The sequence below is a fragment of the Barbatula barbatula genome (genome assembly GCF_947034865.1).
Source record: "Barbatula barbatula genome assembly, chromosome: 18".
In the NCBI taxonomy this organism is placed as follows: domain Eukaryota; kingdom Metazoa; phylum Chordata; class Actinopteri; order Cypriniformes; family Nemacheilidae; genus Barbatula; species Barbatula barbatula.
Window position 1 is genome coordinate 9,505,260 of NC_136781.1, and position 22,697 is coordinate 9,527,956.

General features: G+C 40.8%; 1 protein-coding gene across 6 annotated transcripts in view; it reads right to left on the reverse strand.

Moving 5' to 3' along the window:
- ebf1a (EBF transcription factor 1a) overlaps positions 1-22,697 on the reverse strand; it is a 103,995-nt gene that overhangs the window by 65,631 nt on the left and 15,667 nt on the right. For 3 of the 6 annotated variants that reach the window (XM_079479764.1, XM_079479763.1, XM_079479762.1), the window contains exon 7: positions 20,181-20,222. The exons of the other annotated variants lie outside the window; for them this stretch is intronic. In XM_079479764.1, coding sequence (XP_079335890.1) covers positions 20,181-20,222 — 42 coding nt within the window. The remainder of the gene's footprint in view (positions 1-20,180; positions 20,223-22,697) is intronic. 6 annotated transcript variants of the gene reach the window in all.

Here is a 22,697-nt window from a genome sequence, read left to right on the forward strand (position 1 = left end):
CACACACCATGACAAGCTTGCTGAGACTGCACTACAAACACATGCACATCCACCCCTCCATCACTTCCCTCCTGGGACAGAAATAGTTCTCCTGCCTTTCCATTGCTCTCTTCATCTCTTCCTTACGCTGTTCCTAAGCCCTCTTCAAAGGCTTCGCTGGTTTTTGAAAATGAAGGACCTTGGCTGAGAGCTTCTTTTATGTTAGCAACCATCTTATTAAGGGGATGTTTTCAGCCCCTAGACTCTCTTGATTCTATTCAATTTTCTAATGAATTTCCAAGGTTTCGCTTATTTCCGACATTAGGGCGTGGAGAGCACCGGAGTGGAGAGGAGTCACGGCTTAACTTAGATCCTCGCAGCACACACACAATGGAACGGTACGGCTGCTATTATATTAGCTTCAGGAAAAAGAAAGATTACGCTGTACTCCTTTGCTTGTTTTCTCCTAAGCGCTGTTTTGCCATTGTGTTGAAACGAGTGGCAGATGGAATTCTCCATGCAAACACTCAGGGCCATTTCCAACACGCTCACACCCTCTCCTTTGTTTTTCTGTCTCTCTTTCTCACCCGACTAACTCTCTTTCCACTCCCATTCCTGCTTCCCGTCTTCAGTTGTTCGTTAGAAGTCAGAGTCCTCTATTGAATCTCAAGTGGCACTTGCGCACAGAGAAGAGCGCGTGTTTACATTTGGCTGTTGGAGTGGATCTGTGAAGCTGCTCCATGAGGTACGCTACAACCGTATGGAGCGATTGCATGTTTTGACGATGACTTTAAAGGAATTCAACGCGCACTGTCACCCATTTAAGACTCCGGACACACACCCGCAAATACGATGATTCTATTTCTTTATGCAGGAGGAGACGTGTATAACTTTTTTTTGTCGGTGGGAGTACACTAGCATACAGATTATTTTTAATCTTTAAAAAAAAACACAAAACCCATGTACTTTAAAACTCACTTTGGGGTCACCGAATGGATGGCAAAACAGCAGAACAGACTTTCAGTCTCTGATACAGCCAATGAGCTCATAAAAATCACTTAACAGCTCATATGCATGTATCTTCCACACTCTGTTTAGAGAGTTTTAATATAAAATAGCTCTGAGATATTGTGCACAAACACTAGATTTCGCATGCGTGCTAATGCGATAACACACTGAAATTCTCTTTCCTTTTATCTCCATTAACTTCCATTTCTAATAAGAACTTTTTTAGCTTTTCCAACGCAATAAACGCAAGCCCATGTTATTGGGACGATTTTTCAGAGTTGTTTGCTGTAATTTCATTGCGCGCTGCGTCTTCCTCTAAATAAATTGTGTTTCATTTCTTGAAGCGGTAATTTCCATCCCTCATTAGAGAGAGCGCAGGCCTGGCGCTGCAGGTCACAGGAGGCAAATCGCAAGATAATAAGCACAGGATTCTAAATATTACAACTGCCATTTAGTGTGCGATACCCAGCCATTACACGCACTTAACTAATGCTGACAGGCCTTACAATTACCTCCTCCCCTCCCGCTTTTAACTGCACTCATAATACACTGTATAAATCTGAAATTATTAAATTGCATAAATATGATGAATGGGCGCGCGCTCGGAAATCGTTCCAGTGATTCGACGGTGAAGTGCATAATTGTTTTGTTTTTCGATACGTTTGTATTCAATAACAGCTGGAATGGTTCCTCCAAGCGAAAGGACTGAACTTATTTCAACACATTTTCTTTAAATGCTGCTGGTGAAAATCTAATTTGTTGATATTTAGGTCTGAGTTAAGTAAGTTAGGGGCAAAATGAGCCATAGTGAAAGTGAATGGTATTAGAGGAATGGAAATCTCATAACGGTGAAGAATGGAGAATGAGGAGGTTTTAAACAAAGCAGCCATTGAATTCCGATAGCCCCACATCTCACCAATCATTATTTGGAGCGAAGCAATAACTGAACCTATCATTCCTACACACACACATTAAACTTAGTTCAAGGACCTCATTTATTTGTACAATTAAGCATGTTCACTCTTAAACATTAACACCAGGTATGAGGTATGCAGAGAGGCACATGAGCAGTGCTTTTCCGCAAAGCTACCGTATCTGTTTCCAATAGGACCCTTCTGTTCTCCGGAGTGCTATTGATTGCCGACTGATGGCCGAGCCGACAGACACAAAGCTAAACTAATTAAAGTGTGAGCTGGAACGCTAGCATGGATGCTGCCTGTGCACACATTCAATTATCATCTGGGCACAACAATGCATTGCCAAACACACACACAACACATGAACCACACCGAAGTATTGAAAAATTCCCTGATTATACCACTGAAGAAGGATATGCATGAAGGGCACTTTATATCACAAGGTACCTCTTAAACGTGTAAACACATATGCACACACGCACAAGCCATTTTATGACGCTGTATCGCTGCAAGGATTTAGATTTCTCGCTATTGATCTGTGCTGGTGTATGCAAACAGCTTCAGTAAAGCCGCAGCAATGCCTGCTGGGTGCAGGTGATATAGCACAGAGCAGGAGAGCTGTAAAACTGGGACTCTGCCACTATAAGTGAGGAGCACTTTTATAGAAGGCAGGCTTAAACCCAGGGGGCTGTGGAGTCAGCATAAGAATGATTTAAAGTCAACATGAAACAGCATTCCCAATCCATTTTCCTACTGTAAAGTATTTCCGAGTGAAAAATGGGAACTTTTTATCCAATGGAACAATTTGATGGAAAACAAAAGAGGTTGAAGAGAATGTCGGCTGTTGGTTGACATGCAAAGCCTCAGACAGAAAAAGTAATTTCTACTAGATTAGAAATGTCTTCGTCTTTACTTCAGTACTTTTTGACAGCTCATTAAAACAAAATGTAAGCAAAATTTGAAGTTTTATTTCCAATCAGTTTTTCCATTTGCAAACCCCATCTTAACTGCTAGCCCTAGATGGTCACCATATGGAATAACTGTGGGAGGAAGATCTATAGCAGTGCGGCTTTAAATCAGCCACAGCCAATGAAAGCCTGTGTTAATCTCATTGCCCGCCCCCTAGTTTCCTCACAGAAGCCCGTACCACTGCAAGCTGATAAACACACGCCGTGCTAGGAGTCACGACCTTCGACCTGCGTAAGACAAGCTTGTTGTGATGGAGACCTCTCATATAACGGCTCATTAAAATGCGGCCCCACAGCTACCATTATGGGCCGCTTTGTGACCACTATGTGGTGAACAGAGAGAATAAATAAGGGGCATCACGCCACGCATTCCTCCTTGACACACAATGTGACCTCTTTTTCAGAGAACCGTTATTAGTGTGCATGTGTGCCATGGGAGTTAGAAGTCACTTTGGGTGTTGAATGCACGTGTGTTACAAAAACCACATTGAAAAGCTGGGGTTTAAAATGGAATATAAGATTTTAAGAGAATGAATCATTTTTAACAACTATTTGCAAACCTGTACGGATACGTACATTTGGATGTGAATGGGTGCCGCTCTGATTAAAAACTGACTCGTAGGAGGATCACACCAGATCTCTCATTATGCACTGGTGCAAACACACCTAACTTTCCCTCAACTCTTCTTTCCCTCTCTCTCTATTTTCTCCTCCTCACCCGTAAAGCAACACATCAGCATCCATCCGATTCCTCGGGGGCTGACTGACAGCCTGTCACCTCCCACACCCCTGCACGACACCTTTCAACCACACAGCACACTGCTTCAAAACACAAACACACACTACAGTAATTACCGCCCCATCTTTCTGAACTCCATCACAAAGGCATTGTACTGTATTTTTAAGCTGTTCATAATCATGACAGCTGCATTTATAAAAAAGGAAGTGCGGTTCTTGATGAAGAGAGATCAGTTGCTCTTTTTGTCTCCTTTACATATTTGTTTCTCTCTCTGAGCTCCCTGGGGATATCTGAACAGTAAGCACATATCTAGGTAAACATGTTGTCAAGGTATAGACTCTGCCGAGATGCGAGAGGTGTGGAGAAGCAATCGAGAGTTGTCTTTGGCTGTCTGTGTGCTCTCTGTTTGTCCCTGGCAGTGATCGCTCCAGTTCTTTTAAGGGAACTGTGAGTTTGTGCTTTAAAGGCCTTTTTCTAATGAAAAGCAAATGTGGGGCTGTAATGTGTTTCTGTACAGGACTTAGCAGGAAAAGAGAATAGCTCTACCCATCATCACCGGCAAAACACACACACACACACACACACACACTGCACAAATACAAATAAGTTGGTTTCATTGTAAAAACAACAAAATGTAGTGAAGAATAAAAAATAAATTCACTGCAAAAGTAGCTTTCGATAAATGCAATTGGCAATTGTGTAAATGTATTGTTCTGAAGCAAAAATAAATAAAAAATTGTGTCATAATCTCTTGTCATTTCAAACCTGTGTGACTTTTTTTCTGCAGAACACAAAAGAAGATATTTTGAATAATGTAAAGAACGGTTGTACCCATTGACTTGCTTTTGTAGGCGTCCATATGGGTACCGCCATTATTCAGTTAACCACATTTATCAAAATATCTTCTTTTGTGTTTTGCATAAGAAGGTCATACATGACAGGGGTAAGGGTAAGTAAATAATAAAAAAGATATATTTTTGGGTGAACTATTATTTTATAAGAACTAAATTAAAATCTGAAGAGAGGGTATACAAAAGTAAACTACAAAAAACGTGTCCTCTTACAAGATGTTATTTCATTTGAACAATGGTATTTTATGTCTAGCTCCATAAAGTTACAGGTACTAATGTTTTTAAATTGTTACTAGCATGTTAAGAGAACAAATATGCAGTCTTTTAGAATTAGTCGTTGCTTATTTTCTGTCCTCGCATTGCTGTATTTGTGTGTGGTGTCTGACAGAAATAAACTGAGAACACTGAAAACAATGCTCCAGGATCAAAAGCATTCAAACTCCTGTCAGTTAAACAAAAACAAACCCAGTTTGTTTATTTTTTGTAACAGCAAATGTGATGAGATTAATGTCTGCATGTCCTTATATGAAGCCCAGCAGTCTCATCAAAGCGGGTTATGTTTGTAAAATGAGAAAGATGACATGTTTACAAGTGATTTGTTAATGATTTAGAAATAAGAGCGTATTTTGAGAGTATGCCGTCATAGCCGCTTTGATCATGGACTGCTGTTGACCGTAACCGTCTGCATATTGTCGCTTTCTCTTTTCATTAATGATTTGGGCTCGCTCAGCTCGCAGCTACACTTTGTTCTGATATTTTTGCATCTCACATGAACGGGACTGATTGTCAAAATCTGATAATAACTCAGTCTTTGCAAAAGTCAAGTAAATAAAAAAACAGATTAAAGGAGCGGGATATGCTCACAAAGAAAACACAAAGCTGTACTTCTGCTGTTTGTGCCGGTGCAGACACTCGTGTTTACTGTTCCTGTACAAACAGATGTCACATCAGTATGACAGTGAGTATATTGTACATCTGCAATACATTTCAGCTCAAGATTACATTAAGCTTCCTCTCTCTCTTCTCTTGGCAAGATGGTGAAGCGGTTAAAGCTCAGGGCTGATAACCGGAAGGTTGTTGGTTTGATCTGTTTAACAAGTGATCCAAGTAGGCCTGCAAGAAATCTAGAAATTTTGGTTTGATAATGTTTGAAAACAATTGATTTAAATACAGAAAAATGTGTTAAGCAAATGAAATTGCTGCATTCTTTGGGTAGCTAAAATATAAAGAATCAACTAAGGAAATATTTGCAATAGTCGAATAAGAAATAAAAGTCTCCTGGTTCACATAACATCCCTCAAGCCTCATCCAATGCATACCCAAGCCACAATTGTTTCTCACGCCCAAAGCATTGCCTTGTTCCTCAGGTCAGTGGTATCAGCTCTGTTATCCATCATCATTGCAGTCTCTCTCTGTGTGTTTCTCATCAGACTACAGGAAGCATCGGCGGCAGCAGCCATCACAGCCTCTGACGCCCGCTGTCACAGCACAGTCACCTGCATTCACACCTCTCAGCCTGACGTACGCCTGACAGACACCTCAAAGAGCCGTCACTCTCTTCATCATTAACACAACACTCTGACACACTTTTAAATACGGCTCCAGCAAACACTTATCGACTGTCTCACTCAAATGATGGCTTGTTCTGTCTGGAAGAGAAGGGTAGAGATGAGATATCGAAGAGTGAGAAGTACGAACGATGCGGATTATATAGTTGGTATATTTAAATAAGCTTTCGAAAACGGGACTGTTCTTCATAAGAATCATCAATATCATTTTATATTTTATTCCTATTCAGTAATAATAAAGAGTCCACTTACTTTGCATTATAGTATTGAATTTTTTTTTAGAAAAAAAACTGTCATAAAAATAACTACGTAAAAAATAGCCCTCAAAACAAAATTTCCATTTCGTCTAATGAAATAAATTACACTCTTTCGATGTGAATTTAGAGTCAGGTTTATTCGTTTAATAAAGATGCAATAAGCCACAAAAAGAACAACAATGATTTTATATGATGGTTAGGGTGTGCTGTTACTGTAGGCACCACACAAAATTGTATTAGCAGCAATAGCAAGATGAAAAAATACCAATAATAACAATTATAATTTTTAATAATCACAATAAACAATTCTTCAAGTAATTTAGTGCAACTGCAGGCTGTTTACGGCTGCCTGCAGCAAGCTGTATTAATATAAAAATTCAAATGATATGCGGTCACGGGTATGAGTTTTTGAGAAACGTCTTTCAATGGCTAATAAATGAATGTTAGAACCAGAGTAAACATGCATAAAACGCTTTTATCACATGTATTTAACAAACATGCACATGTATAGCTCTTATTGGTCCACACCCCTTCTCACTTTCCAACACTGTCAAATGCGAGTCTTCCTACTATTGTCAGGACTTAAACCATGAGGGCCTCTCATTACCCTGCTCCGATTGTCGTCCTTTCCGGGACAAATTATAAAAAGCAACAGCAAAAACCCACATGCCCTGGCATCAGCCGGGCATCCCAATCATGGGGGGCACCAGGGTAAGGAAATGGTTTCACAGTAAAGTCTCTCTGCTTGTGTTTACACCATGTCTCTTTATGACCATGAATACGAGTTATTACACAGTAAATTCAGTCCCTGTTCTCAGCCTGCCAGGTTTGGTAGATTACAGAAGAACAGGGGAGGTCAAAACGGATGGGTGACTGGTGGAACAGATGAAGAGAGGGATGATAAGAGGAATGGAGATCTGTGGTGTTTCCCCCTCACGCAGCCTCACTCGTTTAGGCTGTAATGAAGCGTACGACAGGCTGCTGGATGTCTCTTTGTCTACCTCTACTTACATTCCTCTTGTCTGTCTCTCTCTCTCCCTTCTGAGTACCGGGGTGCTGATCTGTAGCGCTTAGCCCGGAGACACACATGTATGACACCCCCACACTAAGTCTTTGTTGTCTTTTTGTAGCAGAGGAAGCCACATCCTAGCTGCATAAAAACATAGTTTACCTTTACTACCCTAAGTGATGCTCACCTGTCCATTGCAGGTGTGCTGAAACTTAGCAGACATGTCAATCAGGTCCTTTTGTAACCCGACCGTGTGTTATAGATCACAATCGGTAAGTACAGCCATTGTAAAATTGTGAAGTCTGCTCTTCTCTCTTTGGCTGTATGCCCGTGGTGCTTGGAGGTCGGGCAGTGTTGCACGGGGCAGGCCTGTTGACAGCTGACGGTGGCGTGATGGATTGGTTCCCGTGGAAACAGCCTGCCTGCCCATACATCACCCAGAGCTGAAGCTGCTGCCTGGAGCAACATAAGGAACGTCCACTCGCAACACTCTCACCCACCACCCACAGACACACACACAAGCTGATCCCTGTGTCTTTACACTGTATTATTAAACATTAGTATTTAGAAAATATGCATAATAAGTAGTGCAAGGCTTAAAATTGTGTTTTTTGTGCATCTTACTTTATTATTAACCCATCACTACTGTAAGCATGTTTTTGTAGGATGCTGTGTGGTGGTCTGCCTGGCCTGTTTTTGGAAGGACAAGGGAAAAGCAGCTTCCTGTCCCTGGTAGGGGGGATGATGTCAGATGCGGGGGGTTTTAAGCCAGATGTGAAACCTGGTTTAAAGGTCACAGCGTTGCAAAGCTCTCTTTCCTGCAATAACACACGCACACAGTTTTTTCTGCATCTAAAGCATCTTTCTGTCAACAGGGCATCTCTCTCAGTCGTTGTGTTTTGGGGATCTCCCTCCCAGCTTCCTGAGGGTGAAGACAGAGTTGATGAGCCTGGTGTTGTTTTTGAGGTGGAAGACCCTGCAGATGGAGGCCGGAGAGGGGTGGAGGTGTGCGTGGGGGGTGGGTGTATGTGTGTGACATAAACAGATAAAAGATTAATTACGTATGTTACATGTGTCTTTCAAAATTAACCTTGTCTGGAATAACACGTTTAGTCAAATAGTGGCAGGACTCCTTATATGCACGAAGTGTACCTATTTGTGTCAATAAGTCGAGAATCCAAAAGAGAAAGTGAAGGAAGGAACGAATTAGAGGAGAGGAAAAAAGAAAAACGGCTCACCTCTATAAAATCCACATTGGTGTGGCCCAGTTTGTTTCTCTGCTCAATTACAGGTTGTTTAGATCATGGCTAATCTGCCTACACAGCTTGAGCGTGGCACTCAACAGATGACTTCTCGTTGAGTGTGTCCAAACAAATCAGAGGTGTACAAAACAAAGAGCCAACGGAGTGGCAGAGCCCCATTTCACACCTCATTTAGAATACAAATTGAATGAATCTTCCAGAATGAATCTAGAGATCAAGGAACACTGGATAAAGTCAAGTCTTTCCCTCTCTTCTGCAACGCTAATTTTATTCAGACTCATTCCTGCATCCACGCTAAAACACTCATCAAACTAACCAAGAGGGAGAGAACGATAAAGCATTTGCACTATCAAATTTATGGTATTCTTCCTGTGAATTCAGGTCACAAAAATTTCCTGCATTTGTCCGGGAGGATCTGGGCACCATATATCACACAAACCTTTTATGAATTTATTTACCCAGCCAGTGCTCTCCGTGCACCCGCATTTCCTCTGCTTTTTTTCCATCGCTCGGCTCAGGAAGCGGCGCTGCTAACGCCATGTGATGGCCACATAAATCCTGAGTCCTTTTAGAGCATTTTTACTAATTAGCATCCCACTATTCACAGACACCTAAATTATGATGCATTAAAGAGGAAAATGGCAGCTAATTTATAAGCTCTCATTTACAATTCAGCGACAACAAAAGAGACAAAACCCCACAGCAAATGGAACAAATCTAGGGACATAATCTAACAACGATTTTTCTGAATAAAAAATCTAAATAAACAACACTAATAGATATGCATTTACAAATTATTTTCTTTCTTGCATGTAATGACTGCATTGCATGCTCAAGGTGATGTGTGTAATTGTTAAAATTCCAGGTAAATATGCAAGACTATGAGTTATTTGGAATCTCTAAAGACTGTAAACACTGTGGCTTCATGATGCTTTAAAAGATTGTTTTGTTTGTTCGTCCAACATGTTAACTTCAGGCCTCAACATACATCTGCTTAAAAAAATATTATTTCTGCACTTCTAAAATGCCACACTTCCCCTTTTTGTGCACAAAAATAAGTGAGAGGCAATTCTTTTTTAGTACTTTTATACCTCACAGTGAAGATGGTGGTTTGAATCTGGTAGCAGATTTGACCCAAATGTACGTAGATTCCCTTAAAAGGCTGTGGAAATGTGCCAGGGATGCAGTGACGGTGTGACAGGTATCTCACTCTGCCTCTTCTCTATGTAAACATTGAGTTTTTCAGTCTGGTTACACCAAAGCCTCATCTGCTATTTCAAGTGAAATCTCTCTATTCATACACATGCACGGCTCTGCGCTCGGCAAATAGTCATCTCCTCGCATACGCGTGGACACGCAGACGGGTCACGGGGAGATGTGTGGAGCAGGGGTGGCAGAGACGCTGTAAACATTTCATTGTAATGGAATTTGTAATTTGATGATGTAGTAATGTAGAGGTCAGAGAATGAGAGCTTCAATAAAACAACACGCACTGAGGCTGTCTGGTTTGCTTTCTGCCCAATACGTCCATCTTGCACATTTCAGCTCTCTTTATAGTAAAAATGATGGTTCAATGTAAATCTAGAATCTAGTTGTTTTCATCCCAAAATTTGGCAGAGTTCACGTTCCCACAAAAATTATTTTGAATCCTCTTTGACTTTTGTTTTCAATGGAATATAACAAGTATGCAAAAGGTTGGAAAAAGGCAACAAGAATTGGGCAACTCCAGCGTTATGGATGTGACATTTTGAGTCAAAACTTAAAATATAAATTCTCAAAGGGATGCATTCATTACCAAAATATTGAAGAATCTGTTTATATTTTACTAAACCCCTAATGCTAGTGTCCAAATATTAGGCAATGCACTCTTTAAAAGAGTGCAATGGGTTTGAAGCACATTTACGAAAGGCTTGGAATTGTTTGAAACGTTTGGATTTGTCCAATTGTACTTGTCGCTCTTTTCAACACAATAAATATTAATGAGAAACGGAGGGCAAAAGTACCACAGAAATGTTTAAGATAATGCTTGAAATAAAGTCATGTTTGTGAAAGACACAAGGGCGAGTAAACAATGACACGATTTTCTTTTTTTGGGTGAACTATTTCTTTAAATGGTATATGATTTCTAAGACATGGAATTTGGGTCGATCAAGGAGTCCCGGTAATGAGCAGCCACAGGCCGTTAAATATGTCCCTGCCCCTGGAGCCACCTCTCTCTCGCTGTGTGAGACCATTAACAGCATGGAGCACAGCCTTAAATCAGCAGCAATCAGAGCACTGCTGGTCTGGACTTCTCATCACACACACACACAGCCATTGTCTGACCATACTGCGCCCCAGACACACTCATCTGTCATGAGGGAGGAAACGCAGATAAGAAGATCTGAGAGGAGTGAATGTGAGCAGCAGACCTTATTAATACGCACAAGTGCGGGGTCGATAAAAGCCATGTCCACAGCTATCAGAGGCCCTTTACGGCTTAAGGAGCCGACCGTCATCAGTCACTTTAGTGTGTTATTCCACATTCTAATGATAGAAACTGCGCTGGGAGAGGAAATGCTGTGGTTCAGTGCTGTGGAGTGGTCTTCGCACGGAAGGAAGAAGCCATGTTGAGGCAGGACCACCCCGCATCCCTCCTGCATCACATCTCCCACTCTCTCTCAGCATATACCTTTCAGAACACGCATCTGACCTCTGACCTCTCTTCCTGACTGGACTCAAATCACAAACAGATGAGATCTCAACCATGCTCTGCTTCACTGAGTACACAATACTGTTACAGCCTGGTCATCATCCATTACTTGCCACTTAATGCCAAAATATGGGTCAGTCAGAGAGTTCACAGATCTTTATTATATAATTTTTCATTTAAACATCGCCTTAACTTAATAAAGTATAATTAAATAAATGTATGACTATTTAGTCTTTTACATTGTTGTTAAATCCTGAAACAGAATCAGACCACATTTCAGATATTAACTCCTCAAGCTAAAGGCCTATTAAAAAAGAGCGGCAAACCACAAGGCTGAAGGTTTAATGCCGGAAAGAATTATTCCTGCTCAATTACAAATCAATACAACCCAGTTTGTGCATACACCAATATTCAATAACTTTTTTTGCCTTATAATATCTGCATCTGTTTTCCCCCAGCATCCCTGTTCTAAAGGTACCAGCACTTAAGGCGCTGAGCAATTATGGAAATGGACCTCTGCATCTCTCCATCTCTCCCACTCTGAACAGACGGGGCAGCGGCGGCTTGACGGTTAATCGATGAGCGCTCTCCTAAGAGCAGCGCCGTGACCTCTGACCCCGGTAAGCCCCGCATCTGACAGCTGACAAAAGGAGAGCTTTATTTGACTGAATTAGAAAATTGCATCATTCCATTTCGCCTCGTGGACAAAAAAAATTGGGGAAGGGGAGGATGAGAGAAAAACAAAGAGAGGGGTAGAGCAGAGAAGGGCTGTCATTATAAAAACAAATACAAACAGAGTAGAAATCAGGACGATAGATACAAGAAGTTATGTAAGCAGAAGTGCTGAGGTGTTGGACTTCAGGATTACTCCCTACCGCTGAACTTCATGCATTTATTTATCAGTTTTTATCTCCGATTGCTCGCACTCACTCAATGTAAACACTGAGCGTGTAATCTGCTCGGGAGATAAAACTCAACCTGTCAGAGGAGAAGAATGAGATAATTGTGTGGTACACAGGCCGGCTGTTCTGCAGTTTTCACTACAGATGTCAAAGTGAACGGCAATGTGGAAAAGGAGCTTATGGCACCCAAACACATGGCTTTATTGTTCAACAGGGATTGTTCACCCAAACTTGATCATTCTAACTTCTACTTAGTGTTGCTATTGTATATTATTATGAAATATCCTAATTTATTATCCATTTCTGTTTGTTTTACACAGAAAGCCATTCCAAAGCTGGATTAGTTTGTAATATGACTTGTGAGTCTACAATTTAACAGCAAAGAATCATTGATTCAAAAAAATAATTTTTGGATTGCACTTTATATTACAGCACGTGTACCTATAGTGTGCTTACAGTGTACTTACCTAAGAAAGTTCTGGGTAATTTAAAGTAACCACATGGGATAAGGTTAAGTTTAGGTTCAGGTTTAGTACCTAGCTATTACGGAGTTATAATATTTACTATTATAAGTACACAGTAGCCTATGCACATGGGAAACAGGACAGTAAAATAAAGTACCCATTTTTGTATAAAAACTTAAAGCGAATACTGTATGACATCACAATTTTGATACTTATAATCCATTAATAGTTCAATGTTTTTTTCCTTTTTTTGCGGTGGATGGGGCAACCACACATGCCATTTTATCATGTAGTTCTGGGTTAGAACATAAGAATATCTGCAAGTTGTAGTGAGTCTAGATGAAGGTTATTAGAGAAAGAGAGAGAATATTAGTCTTTTGAAGATGGATTAAAGGGAATCCCAAATGAGCTTAATGTATACAGCAATTAATACATGTGAACACTCTGTCCTGACAGTAGCATGATATGTGTGCAGATTGCCATGTACCGGACATGTTTGTTGTTTTTGGGTTCGGTGGATGGTGCAGGGCGGAGGGGAGTGTTAGAACAACAATGCAGACCACAGTGGGAGGCTGTAGTCCACTTCCTGTGCAGTGCACGCTGGGAAGTATCAAATGCAGAGACACAACCATCCTAAACAAAACAACTCTCCCTATAATTCTTAAACGACGGTGACTGACAGCCATGCTGCAGTGCTTATTTCTGTACAAAAATATCTGTCTCTGAGGCCTCAAAATGACCTGAGTGTAAATCTAGCCATTATATGTTTTCACATGAGGTGGAGGCATCCTAATTTGGACTAACCCGCTAACGGGGGCATATTTTACTGTGTTTCTATGTCTCTCGCTGCTAGTTTTTCTTAGGTTTAAAAATGTCCTGTGCAGAATGCCCTAAATAGCTGATGGACAGCCTCTAGAGAACAGGGACATTATTTATTTGGGTCAATGGCGCTTGCAATGTTTTTACAAACATATGAACAAAAAGAAGATAGAAACATGAGTTGAGATAGGAAGTCAGATTTGGGCTTTATGAATGAAGAAACGTGAGAAACGTACATGGGACATTCAATTGGCTAAATATAAAGTGAGAGAGCAAAATTGACATAATAGCAGAGCTGCAATGGGAGTTTTGGTTGTCCACATACAGGTTACTATACAGAAAAAGGTTTTGTAATGCATAAAGAGATATTATTAAGGGAAGGGGGCTTCAACAAAAACAAAGTATGCCGCAGACTCTGTACTGCAGACATGAGGTCGACTATGCTCTCAGTGAAGGTGAGAAACCAGCTCTGGATTCACCCAGTGTTGAACTAACATGTCCATCAATTTTTCATTCTCTGACCCGTTTGTGATTCAAAATATTCTTCACAACTCTCTCTCTGTGTCTCTCTCTCTCTCTCTCTCATCCAGCACTCTCTGAGTTGTAACCTGATCCATCCATTTACCCTGCCAGAGACCACCACTTTCTCGCTCTCATTGTGTCTTTCGGTGTGTGTGTGTGTGTGTGTGTGTGTGTGTGTGTCTGTGCTTGTGCGTAAACGCTGAATGAGAACATGAAGACTTGCGTGTGCAAAAGTGGACTCTGACATCATTTCACAAGGACTTAAAGGCAACCGGAAAGCATTCAGCTATTAAATTGAACAAGATTTGCATTTTTATTTCTACATGCACATTAATAATAAAGATGTGCATCACCTCTCTGGTAGTTCATCACTTGCATGCTGAGAGCATTGCACTGCTATCAAAACGTGTAGGTCAGCAGGTAAGACCTACATTTGTAATTCAGCAGCACTAGATGAAGCCAACAGTGTCCAGGACGGCGCAGACAGACTCAGAGACAGCTAGGCTGATGCGTGTCTGTCTGAAAGCCAGTGGTCCTCTTTCCTCACCGAACACTGAAATCTGATTACATGTGGAGGATGAAACGGATGAGAAATGAGAGACGCCTCCACTAGCTCCAGCTGGACAGATGTGTGTGTGTGTGTGTGTGTGTGTGTGTGTGTGTGTGTGTGTGTGTGTGTGTGTGTGTGTGTGTGTTTGCGTGAGTTTCTCTTCAATCCCACAATTGTGGCTTCAAAACGAGATGATACTATATTTGGCAAACCAAAATGAGTCATAAAAATGTCTCCGTGTGTAATATAAAATAAAGTTGGGTGAACATGTAAATAATTACAGTGCAGTGATTTGGTGAAGTATAAAATGATGAACTGTCATGTAATGTATTTCATTGGTTATATTTATTTCATTAGGCAAACACATCTCATGTCTGACTAAGCGAAAATATTAGGCACTCTTTCTTTTTCCAGTTAAAGCGCACAATCAATTTGAGGGAAAGATTCTCGCAAATCCATGCATTTGGACTGCTGTACGTCCCTAATTCAGCACGAACTGTATTTCACTAAATGTGGTGTTAATGCCACATTTGCAATGACTGTGTGTGTGTGTGCGTGTTTGAGTGCATAAAGAGAGTGAAATAGAGTGAGTGTGTGTATAAAGAGAGCTAGTGTCGGCTACAAGATGAAAGTCCATTGACGTTTTAAAGCAGCTTCGACCTCTGCCTGCATCTGGCTGTCAATCACTGTTACCCACAGTCCCCTGAGGCAGATTTGCCCGGCCCCAAGAAAAAAATGAGGAAAGAGGGAGAGAAAGAAAGAAACTTCACGAACACAACAGGGAGGAAGCTCCAGGCCAGCTCAGTGAAGCCATCAACACCTTAGGCTGCATAATCATCTGGTACTCAGCAACTATGCTGGCCTGCAACACACATTTGCTGTGCACTACACTACCCACAATCCTCTGCCCTAAGGCCCAGATATACAGGACGTCAATCAAATTGTTGAGTATATTGACTGTGTGCTTTAAAAAAAAAGGGCTCCACTACTCGTCTCTGTGCTTGTGTTTGTATGGACTCACAATGGAAACGCTGATGTCAGGTGTATTGATGGAGAAAGATAATGATTAGTATTAATGATAGACCCCTCCGCAACCTTACTGACCCAATACAGCTACTGCAGTCACAGTGACACACTGACAAACTCCTTCATTTCCCTCACTAAGGTTTTGTTAATTATTTTTGAGTATATTGCCACACAGTTGACATATGCAAAAACAGATGTTTGAGGAAATAGCTGTAACAATTTACAATAAGGTTGTATTTTGTTAAGATTACTAAATGCATTAAATAACATGAACTAAGAATAAGAAATATAGTTTATCTGCATGTATTAATCCTTAAATGTTAGTAAATAGTCAATACATTATTCATGTTAGTTAATGGTGCCTAAACTAATGTTAACAGTGACAACATTTGATTTTAATAATGTTTTAGTAAATACTGAAATTAACATGAACTAAGATTAATAAATGCTGTAGAAGTATTATTCATTGTTAGTTCATGTTAGCGAATGCATTAACTCATTGTTAACAAATAAAAACGTATTGTATTAAAGATATAGCTCATAAAAAATTGAAAGATGAATGCGGTAACACTTTTCTACAGAATAACTTACATTTTGGAAACTTCATTTTGATTTGTTTCTCACACTAAGCTTCTGCATTGTAGTGAACAAATCATAATCCCATTCACATTTAATGTATTGGAAAAGCCAATGGAAAATTCTGTCTAACATCTTCCATCTTGTTTCATAAAGAAATCAAGTAATACATGCTTGGAACGACATTAAGGTAAACTATAGCAGACTTCTCTTTTCCTTTAATGGCTTCCAATCCAGATTAAATTCATGGAGCGTAGCACAGAGTTTAGATATATATTTGTGCTGGTCAGACCTCATATAGAGTTTAGAAATTAGAGGAGCAGACATGAAGCATAATGTAGCCAGTCTCAGACAGTACAAACAAGAGTAACGGTATTCATTTCCAGGTGGCCGCAATCTAAGGCACACACAGACACGCGTTCTCCGGGCCAACAGCAGAACAGCACGTTCAGTGGTAAACATATATTTGAGCCATGTCCATCTCTGAAAAGGTTCGGTATTCAGCGTGACACTAATAAAACACACTTTTAGACAGGCGTACAAAGTTGTCCATTTAGTTTTGAGCATTTGCTGGGAGGGGATTAAACGTATCCTCTCACGACAGCAGTGCGGGAGGTGCTTCTGAACAAGTGATGAGGTAGCTGTTACCTTCACTGAATGAAAACGTGTAGCAAGGTATAGACATAAGTGTGAAGAAATAAACAGGATAAAATGAGAAAGAGAGAGACAGATGGGGGACAGGAGAGATGACAGTGTGTGTTTAAAGGAAGGTGATCTTCATGCATCATGCAGAGTAAGGGAAGGGGCTATGAGAAAGGGTAAAAAGAGACACATGTGTGCTTAACTTGCCCCAGGGCAAGTTTGTTCCCTATTGACACCTTTTAAGCACACACACACACACTTCTATTCACACACTCCCAATGTTATGAGCTTCAGTAATGGGGCACTTTTTAATAAACAATAAATGCTTAACGGTTACAAAATCTCTCTTTCGCACTTTATAACCCCATCCTGCATGCGTCCATGCACGTATAAATCTACGTACCATCTAAAATGCAATATTTGTATCCAAAATATATAATGAAAATAGGGAAACCCAGGTCTGCCAGTAAACTAAATTAGCATCTAATGCAAATGAGCAGTGCTTAATGGTGGAACAGGTGCAGGCAGGGCCCCTAAATGAGATAAATGAATAAAACATCCCTGGGCACGCCTGTGAAAGCTGACACAAAGTCAATGGCATGAATTATTCAGCAGGCAGCCAAGGCTGCGTGCTGCTGACCTCTCACCACAGGAAGTGCATCCCAAACACAACAAACCACAACAATGGACTTCAGACGCGGGGTTCCCTCTGTGTGCGCAAATACACATACACCCACAGTGTGGCACACAATGCTAAATATAGATCTATGAAATCTGGATGGACCTCACCATATGGACAACATCAACCAATGTTGAATTTGTAGGTAACTAATTAATTGCAGTGTAAGTATCCGGGAAGCTTGAGACTATTGGATGAGCCACCAAGCATCCAGGGATTCATTGTCCAAAATTTTAAGCATATGGATGCGGTTGATCACTTGTTCCAGTATGTGTGTGTGTGTTGACAAGATCTAATAGGATTAGTGGAGTCCCCCAGTGTCCCTGCGTGAGAGCATCCAGTGGAAAGAGGCAGAGAGGGGATGTTTTCCCAGCATGCTCCTACCAGGGGAATCAGAGGCTGCTCTGCGACAGTGACATATTTAAGTTCCCACAAAAGTGAATGTCGTCATTTTTAAGCCTCATGTTATTCCACACCTGTATGACTAATATACCCCTTTTTTTGCAGAATTGACAGAAATGAGAAGAATGTTAAGACTAAAGTAAAGACTGTAATGCCAGCCTGTGGCAACCATTTACTTTAATTGTATGAACGGCAACAGAATGAATCATTGATGGTAATAAAAACGTAAAATAATGATAATAAATAAATAAATTGTGTGAACCATCACTTTGTAAAAACAAAACGAAGTTATTGGGCGCGGAGATAAAAAGAGAAGAGAGAGAGGCTGTTGCTGCAGAACTGACAGGAAGCCAGCCTGAATCTGCGATGACATCACCTTCCCCGGGAGGAGCACTTCCTCTCTGACATTCCTCAATCAACACACACACACTCGCAAGGAAATGGTATACATCAACAATACCCTCCTAATGAATGCGCACAAACACACACACGCCGTCTTAACCAAACATGCTTTTTGAACATTTGCTCCTGCATCACCAGCAGTGTGAAAATAAGAGAATTTTGATTTGATTGGAGAATCTGTCCTCTCTGCCTTTCTCATATAGTTTATATCTTCTGAGACACCATTGAGTGTTTAATGAGTCATTCTGTGGGTCAGATCTCTGTCTAAAGTGTGTGAAATGGATCAGTGATCTGGTTGAACTGTGCCTCTTATCTATTAGAGCAGAGGACAACCTCTTCGTCAGGCTACCCAGCACTACCCTGAAGGGATGATCAGCCCATCCACGGTATATACACAACATGCTTGACAACCAAGAGAGAGTATTGAGGAAATCAGAGAGATTAGGTGTGTGGTGTATAACCTTTATGTAACTAGGTGTGTATAGATTCTTGGTGTGTGTTAGGCAAGAAAAATGACTGGTCTGTATAAAGATACATTTACATTTATTCATTTGGCAGACGCTTTTATCCAAAGCGACTTACAAGTAGTTTTTTTACAGTGACACATTACTGCAGAGCAATCAGGGGTAAGGTGCCTTGCTCAAGGGCACTTCAGTCATGACCTGCTGGCACTGAGATTTGAACCGGGCATGCACTCCTCTCCACTCACTAGCCCAACGGTCTAACCCCCAGGCCACAACTGACCCTAATACAAAAGTATTATACATATAAAGAAATAAAGTTAGAAAGGGAAGGAAAGAACACCACAGGACCACACACACACACAGGCACGGGCGAGTGGAGAGGAGTGCATGCTCTTCTTTGGGAGCCATCCAGGCGGATGATAGGATTGTTGACAGTGAGCTGCATATCTTTAACCCTGTATTAACTCGGAACAGCAGATCTTGGCCTTTTATTATTCCTGCACCGTTTGGGCTTAAGTAGGCCACACATATACACCTATACACATACTGACTCCCAAAAACTCATACACACACACAAACACACTCCAGAAGACATTTTCACTGCACTGAAGCACATCACCTTTCAACAGCTGTGACAGCCCAGCCTGGAGAATCACATACACAACACACACAGACATTTTTTGAGCCTAGACTCCGCTCACACTTTAAGTGTATCTCATTTAAAGTAAATAACTCACCAGCTGACTGATAAACGCTCACAGACAAAAATATTTAAACGTTTATCACAAATGCTGTTGTTCACTATATTACTGTGTTTTTAATCGCATGCACACTTGGCTCTCTACAGTCTCTCAGTTTTTAATTGCCACACAATAGGGCTACAGACTGGACAGGATTATGTTAACAATGGGAACCCCAGCCTGTTAAGATCATTCTCCAGCCACCGATTCAGAGAACAGCTTTTGTGAAATAGAGCCCTCTAATCCACTAATTCAAACATACTGCAGAAATACAGCACTGCTTCTCACTTTCTCACAACTAGGAGAAATGTTTAATTGCTCAAATGTAGCGCTTTGACAACACGGGAGACGTAATGAGGTTCTCGGTTATATTTTGTTTTCAAGTATCAACTTTCTCTTAAATGTGCCTCCTTAAACTAGATACACATCAATACACAGGAAGAATATAGAGATATACTTATTGATTGTTAAAAGGTCATTTGATATCATGACAAATCTGAGCAGTGTGTAACACTGTTGATATCTCCTTCTAAACTTTAGATCAGACATGATCATCTTTCTCTCAGGAAAATCTTATTTGTGACTTTGCATTTCTATGACACCTTAAACAATCTTGAAGTTATCCCAAAGTCCCAGGTTGGACTTCCAAGGAGCTCACATATACATCAAATACATACATTGAATACACTAAAATTGAAAAGGGTGGTTCACCCAAAAATGACTATAGTCATCAACTACTCACCCTTTTGTCATTTCCAACCTGCATGACTTTCTTTCTTTCTTCCTTCAAACACAAAAGAAGATATATTAAAGAATGTTGGTAACTGAACAATGGTGGTACCCATTCACTTCTATTGTATGGACACAAAACCAATGCAAGTCAATGGACACCGTCGCTGTTCGGTGACCAACATTCGTCAATACATCTTCAATTTAAAATGATAAGAGGGTGAAGAAGACAGAATTTTCATATTTTGGGTAACATCCCTTTAAGTTAATGTAAACTGCAAATGTGAAATAATAATTGTGCCATTTTCTATAATGCACAGTAACAGAACATCTGCAGAAATGGCCCCTGTGAAACGCATTAATTCCCGTTCTACTTCTATCAGAGCAGGAGGTCAAATCTGGCCAGAAGTATGATGTGTAGCCAAAGACCTCCATTAAACATTCAGAAAAAGGGCATGTCAACCCCGTTTTCCATCCTTTTCTGTGTTATTCCTTCATGAAGTGGATATCCAGATGTTGAAGATTACATCACAAACAAAGCCTTCCAGCGGAGTCGATGCTCAAAGCCGCAAAACTCCCACGGTTACCACGGAACCTCTGAACTCTCCGCACTCGGCAATCACTATCAGTGTTTAAGAGTATCCATGGTGATGAAGGCATCAATTATAATGTTCCCAGGAAGATAGAACGACACCTTCCCCCATTACAGTACTGCTTATTGAGCTTCAATTACCCCTGACACACACAATGATAAGAGAAAGAAATAGAGAGAAAGAATAAAACCGGGGGAGAGGGCGCTTCTAAAGGATCTGAATAAGATGAAACAGGCAGCATGAAAAGAGAGAGCTGAAGGACTGCTATTAGATGTCAGTGGCCTTTTGTGTCCGTGTCAATAAGAGCAGATTAAAGTATTTGAAATAATCTTACTGGGGCTTTAAAAGACCTCTGGAGGAAAAAGAAAAGGAAAAAAGGGAGAAGATGAGCAGTCAATCATGACACGCACACACATCTTTAAATGCAATGAGATTAGATACAGCCATCCACCATACACACCCTCGTAAAAAGCAAGCATACTACGGAGGAAAACTGTAGAGTAGTTTTAATTTCATGTGGGCAATTCAATTTACCCCAAGATAAATCATTTCATTCTGAATTATGTCGGAGCGTTCATCTAGTTGTTCCTTTAACAATCTAATAAGGCATTGTTAGTTGCCTTTATTTGCCTGACATTCCTCTGGTATCGCTGAAGTGGCCTGTTGTGGCGTCTTATGAGAGGAGCCTAATTAGGAAATCACTTTCATTAGTCTTCTAGAGGAATTAGCGCTAGCCTTGCTAATTACTGCTGTAAAAGCTAATCAGCTCTTTGAAACAAGACCACGCTAATGAGCTCTTATTTATTCAGCTAAATAACTTCAAGGGAAGGAAGATGCTCAAAATCACATTTTTGATGAATTTGGGAGCGCCAACATGTGCGGTTGCCGTAATTGATTCTGTTCCATCTTGTGCCTTGTTTTTTGGGAACTTCAAAATATCAATGCGGCCAAGAAGATATTGGTCCAAAATAAGTGTTTTAGCAAATTCCTTTATGCTTTATGCTTCTGACCTAAAATGACCTATTTTCTTATTTTGGAGAGACATGTGACAAATAGGACTGCAACTTATTTCTTTATTTGTTGTCAATTAATGATGACTGAACACCTGAGCCTAAAGGGGATTGACATTAAGTACAGTGACCATACGTGCCATTTTTCCTGGACGAGTCCTGGCCAGGATTTCGGGTGTGGAGGTCTCGATTATCCACCACATACGTCATTGAGGCTCATATATTTTAAAACATTGCGGTGGACAAATGCGACCTCCAGACGACGCACACAAAACCCTGGCCAGGATCTGTCCAGGTGAAATGTAACGTATGGTCACGCTATCCAAAGACTTTCAAATGGGGGTCCGTAGACCCTCAGGGGCTGCAAGAAGCTAGGGGATTTAAGACAAGAATTGAGCAGACTGAAAAATAAGTATTTTTTTCTATTTCCAACTAAAATAAATTAATATCAATCATATACAAATATAGCTCCCTTTACACATTTTATATATGCACTACTTGACATCAAAAAGTTAACAAACCCGACTAACAGCACAGCTGCTGTCTTCAACCCGAACGACATCGTTCACTAGGGATCTCGAGTTCCCGTCCAAACTGACAGCCACAAACGGCAACAGTGGTGATGCGACAGGAGGATTTGAAAAAAGCATTGCAAAAACTCTTATGGGAAAAAACAATAAAAAAATATGCCAGTGATGGGCAGACTGCTTTTATGTGTGTGTGTTTTCGTGTGTTGGGTCGAGGTGAGGCCACGTGGCATAGTGGGGCTGCAGCTGTCTTTGAGAGCTGTGAAGCGTTCTAGCCCAGTGGAGCAGAAATGGGCGAGCCACACAGACACAGGAGCCAGGTAGAAGCCTCTTTCGCTCTTAAACACACACACTTAACACTAGTGCCCGCAAAGCTGTGTACAGCTGTGTTCGTCAGCAC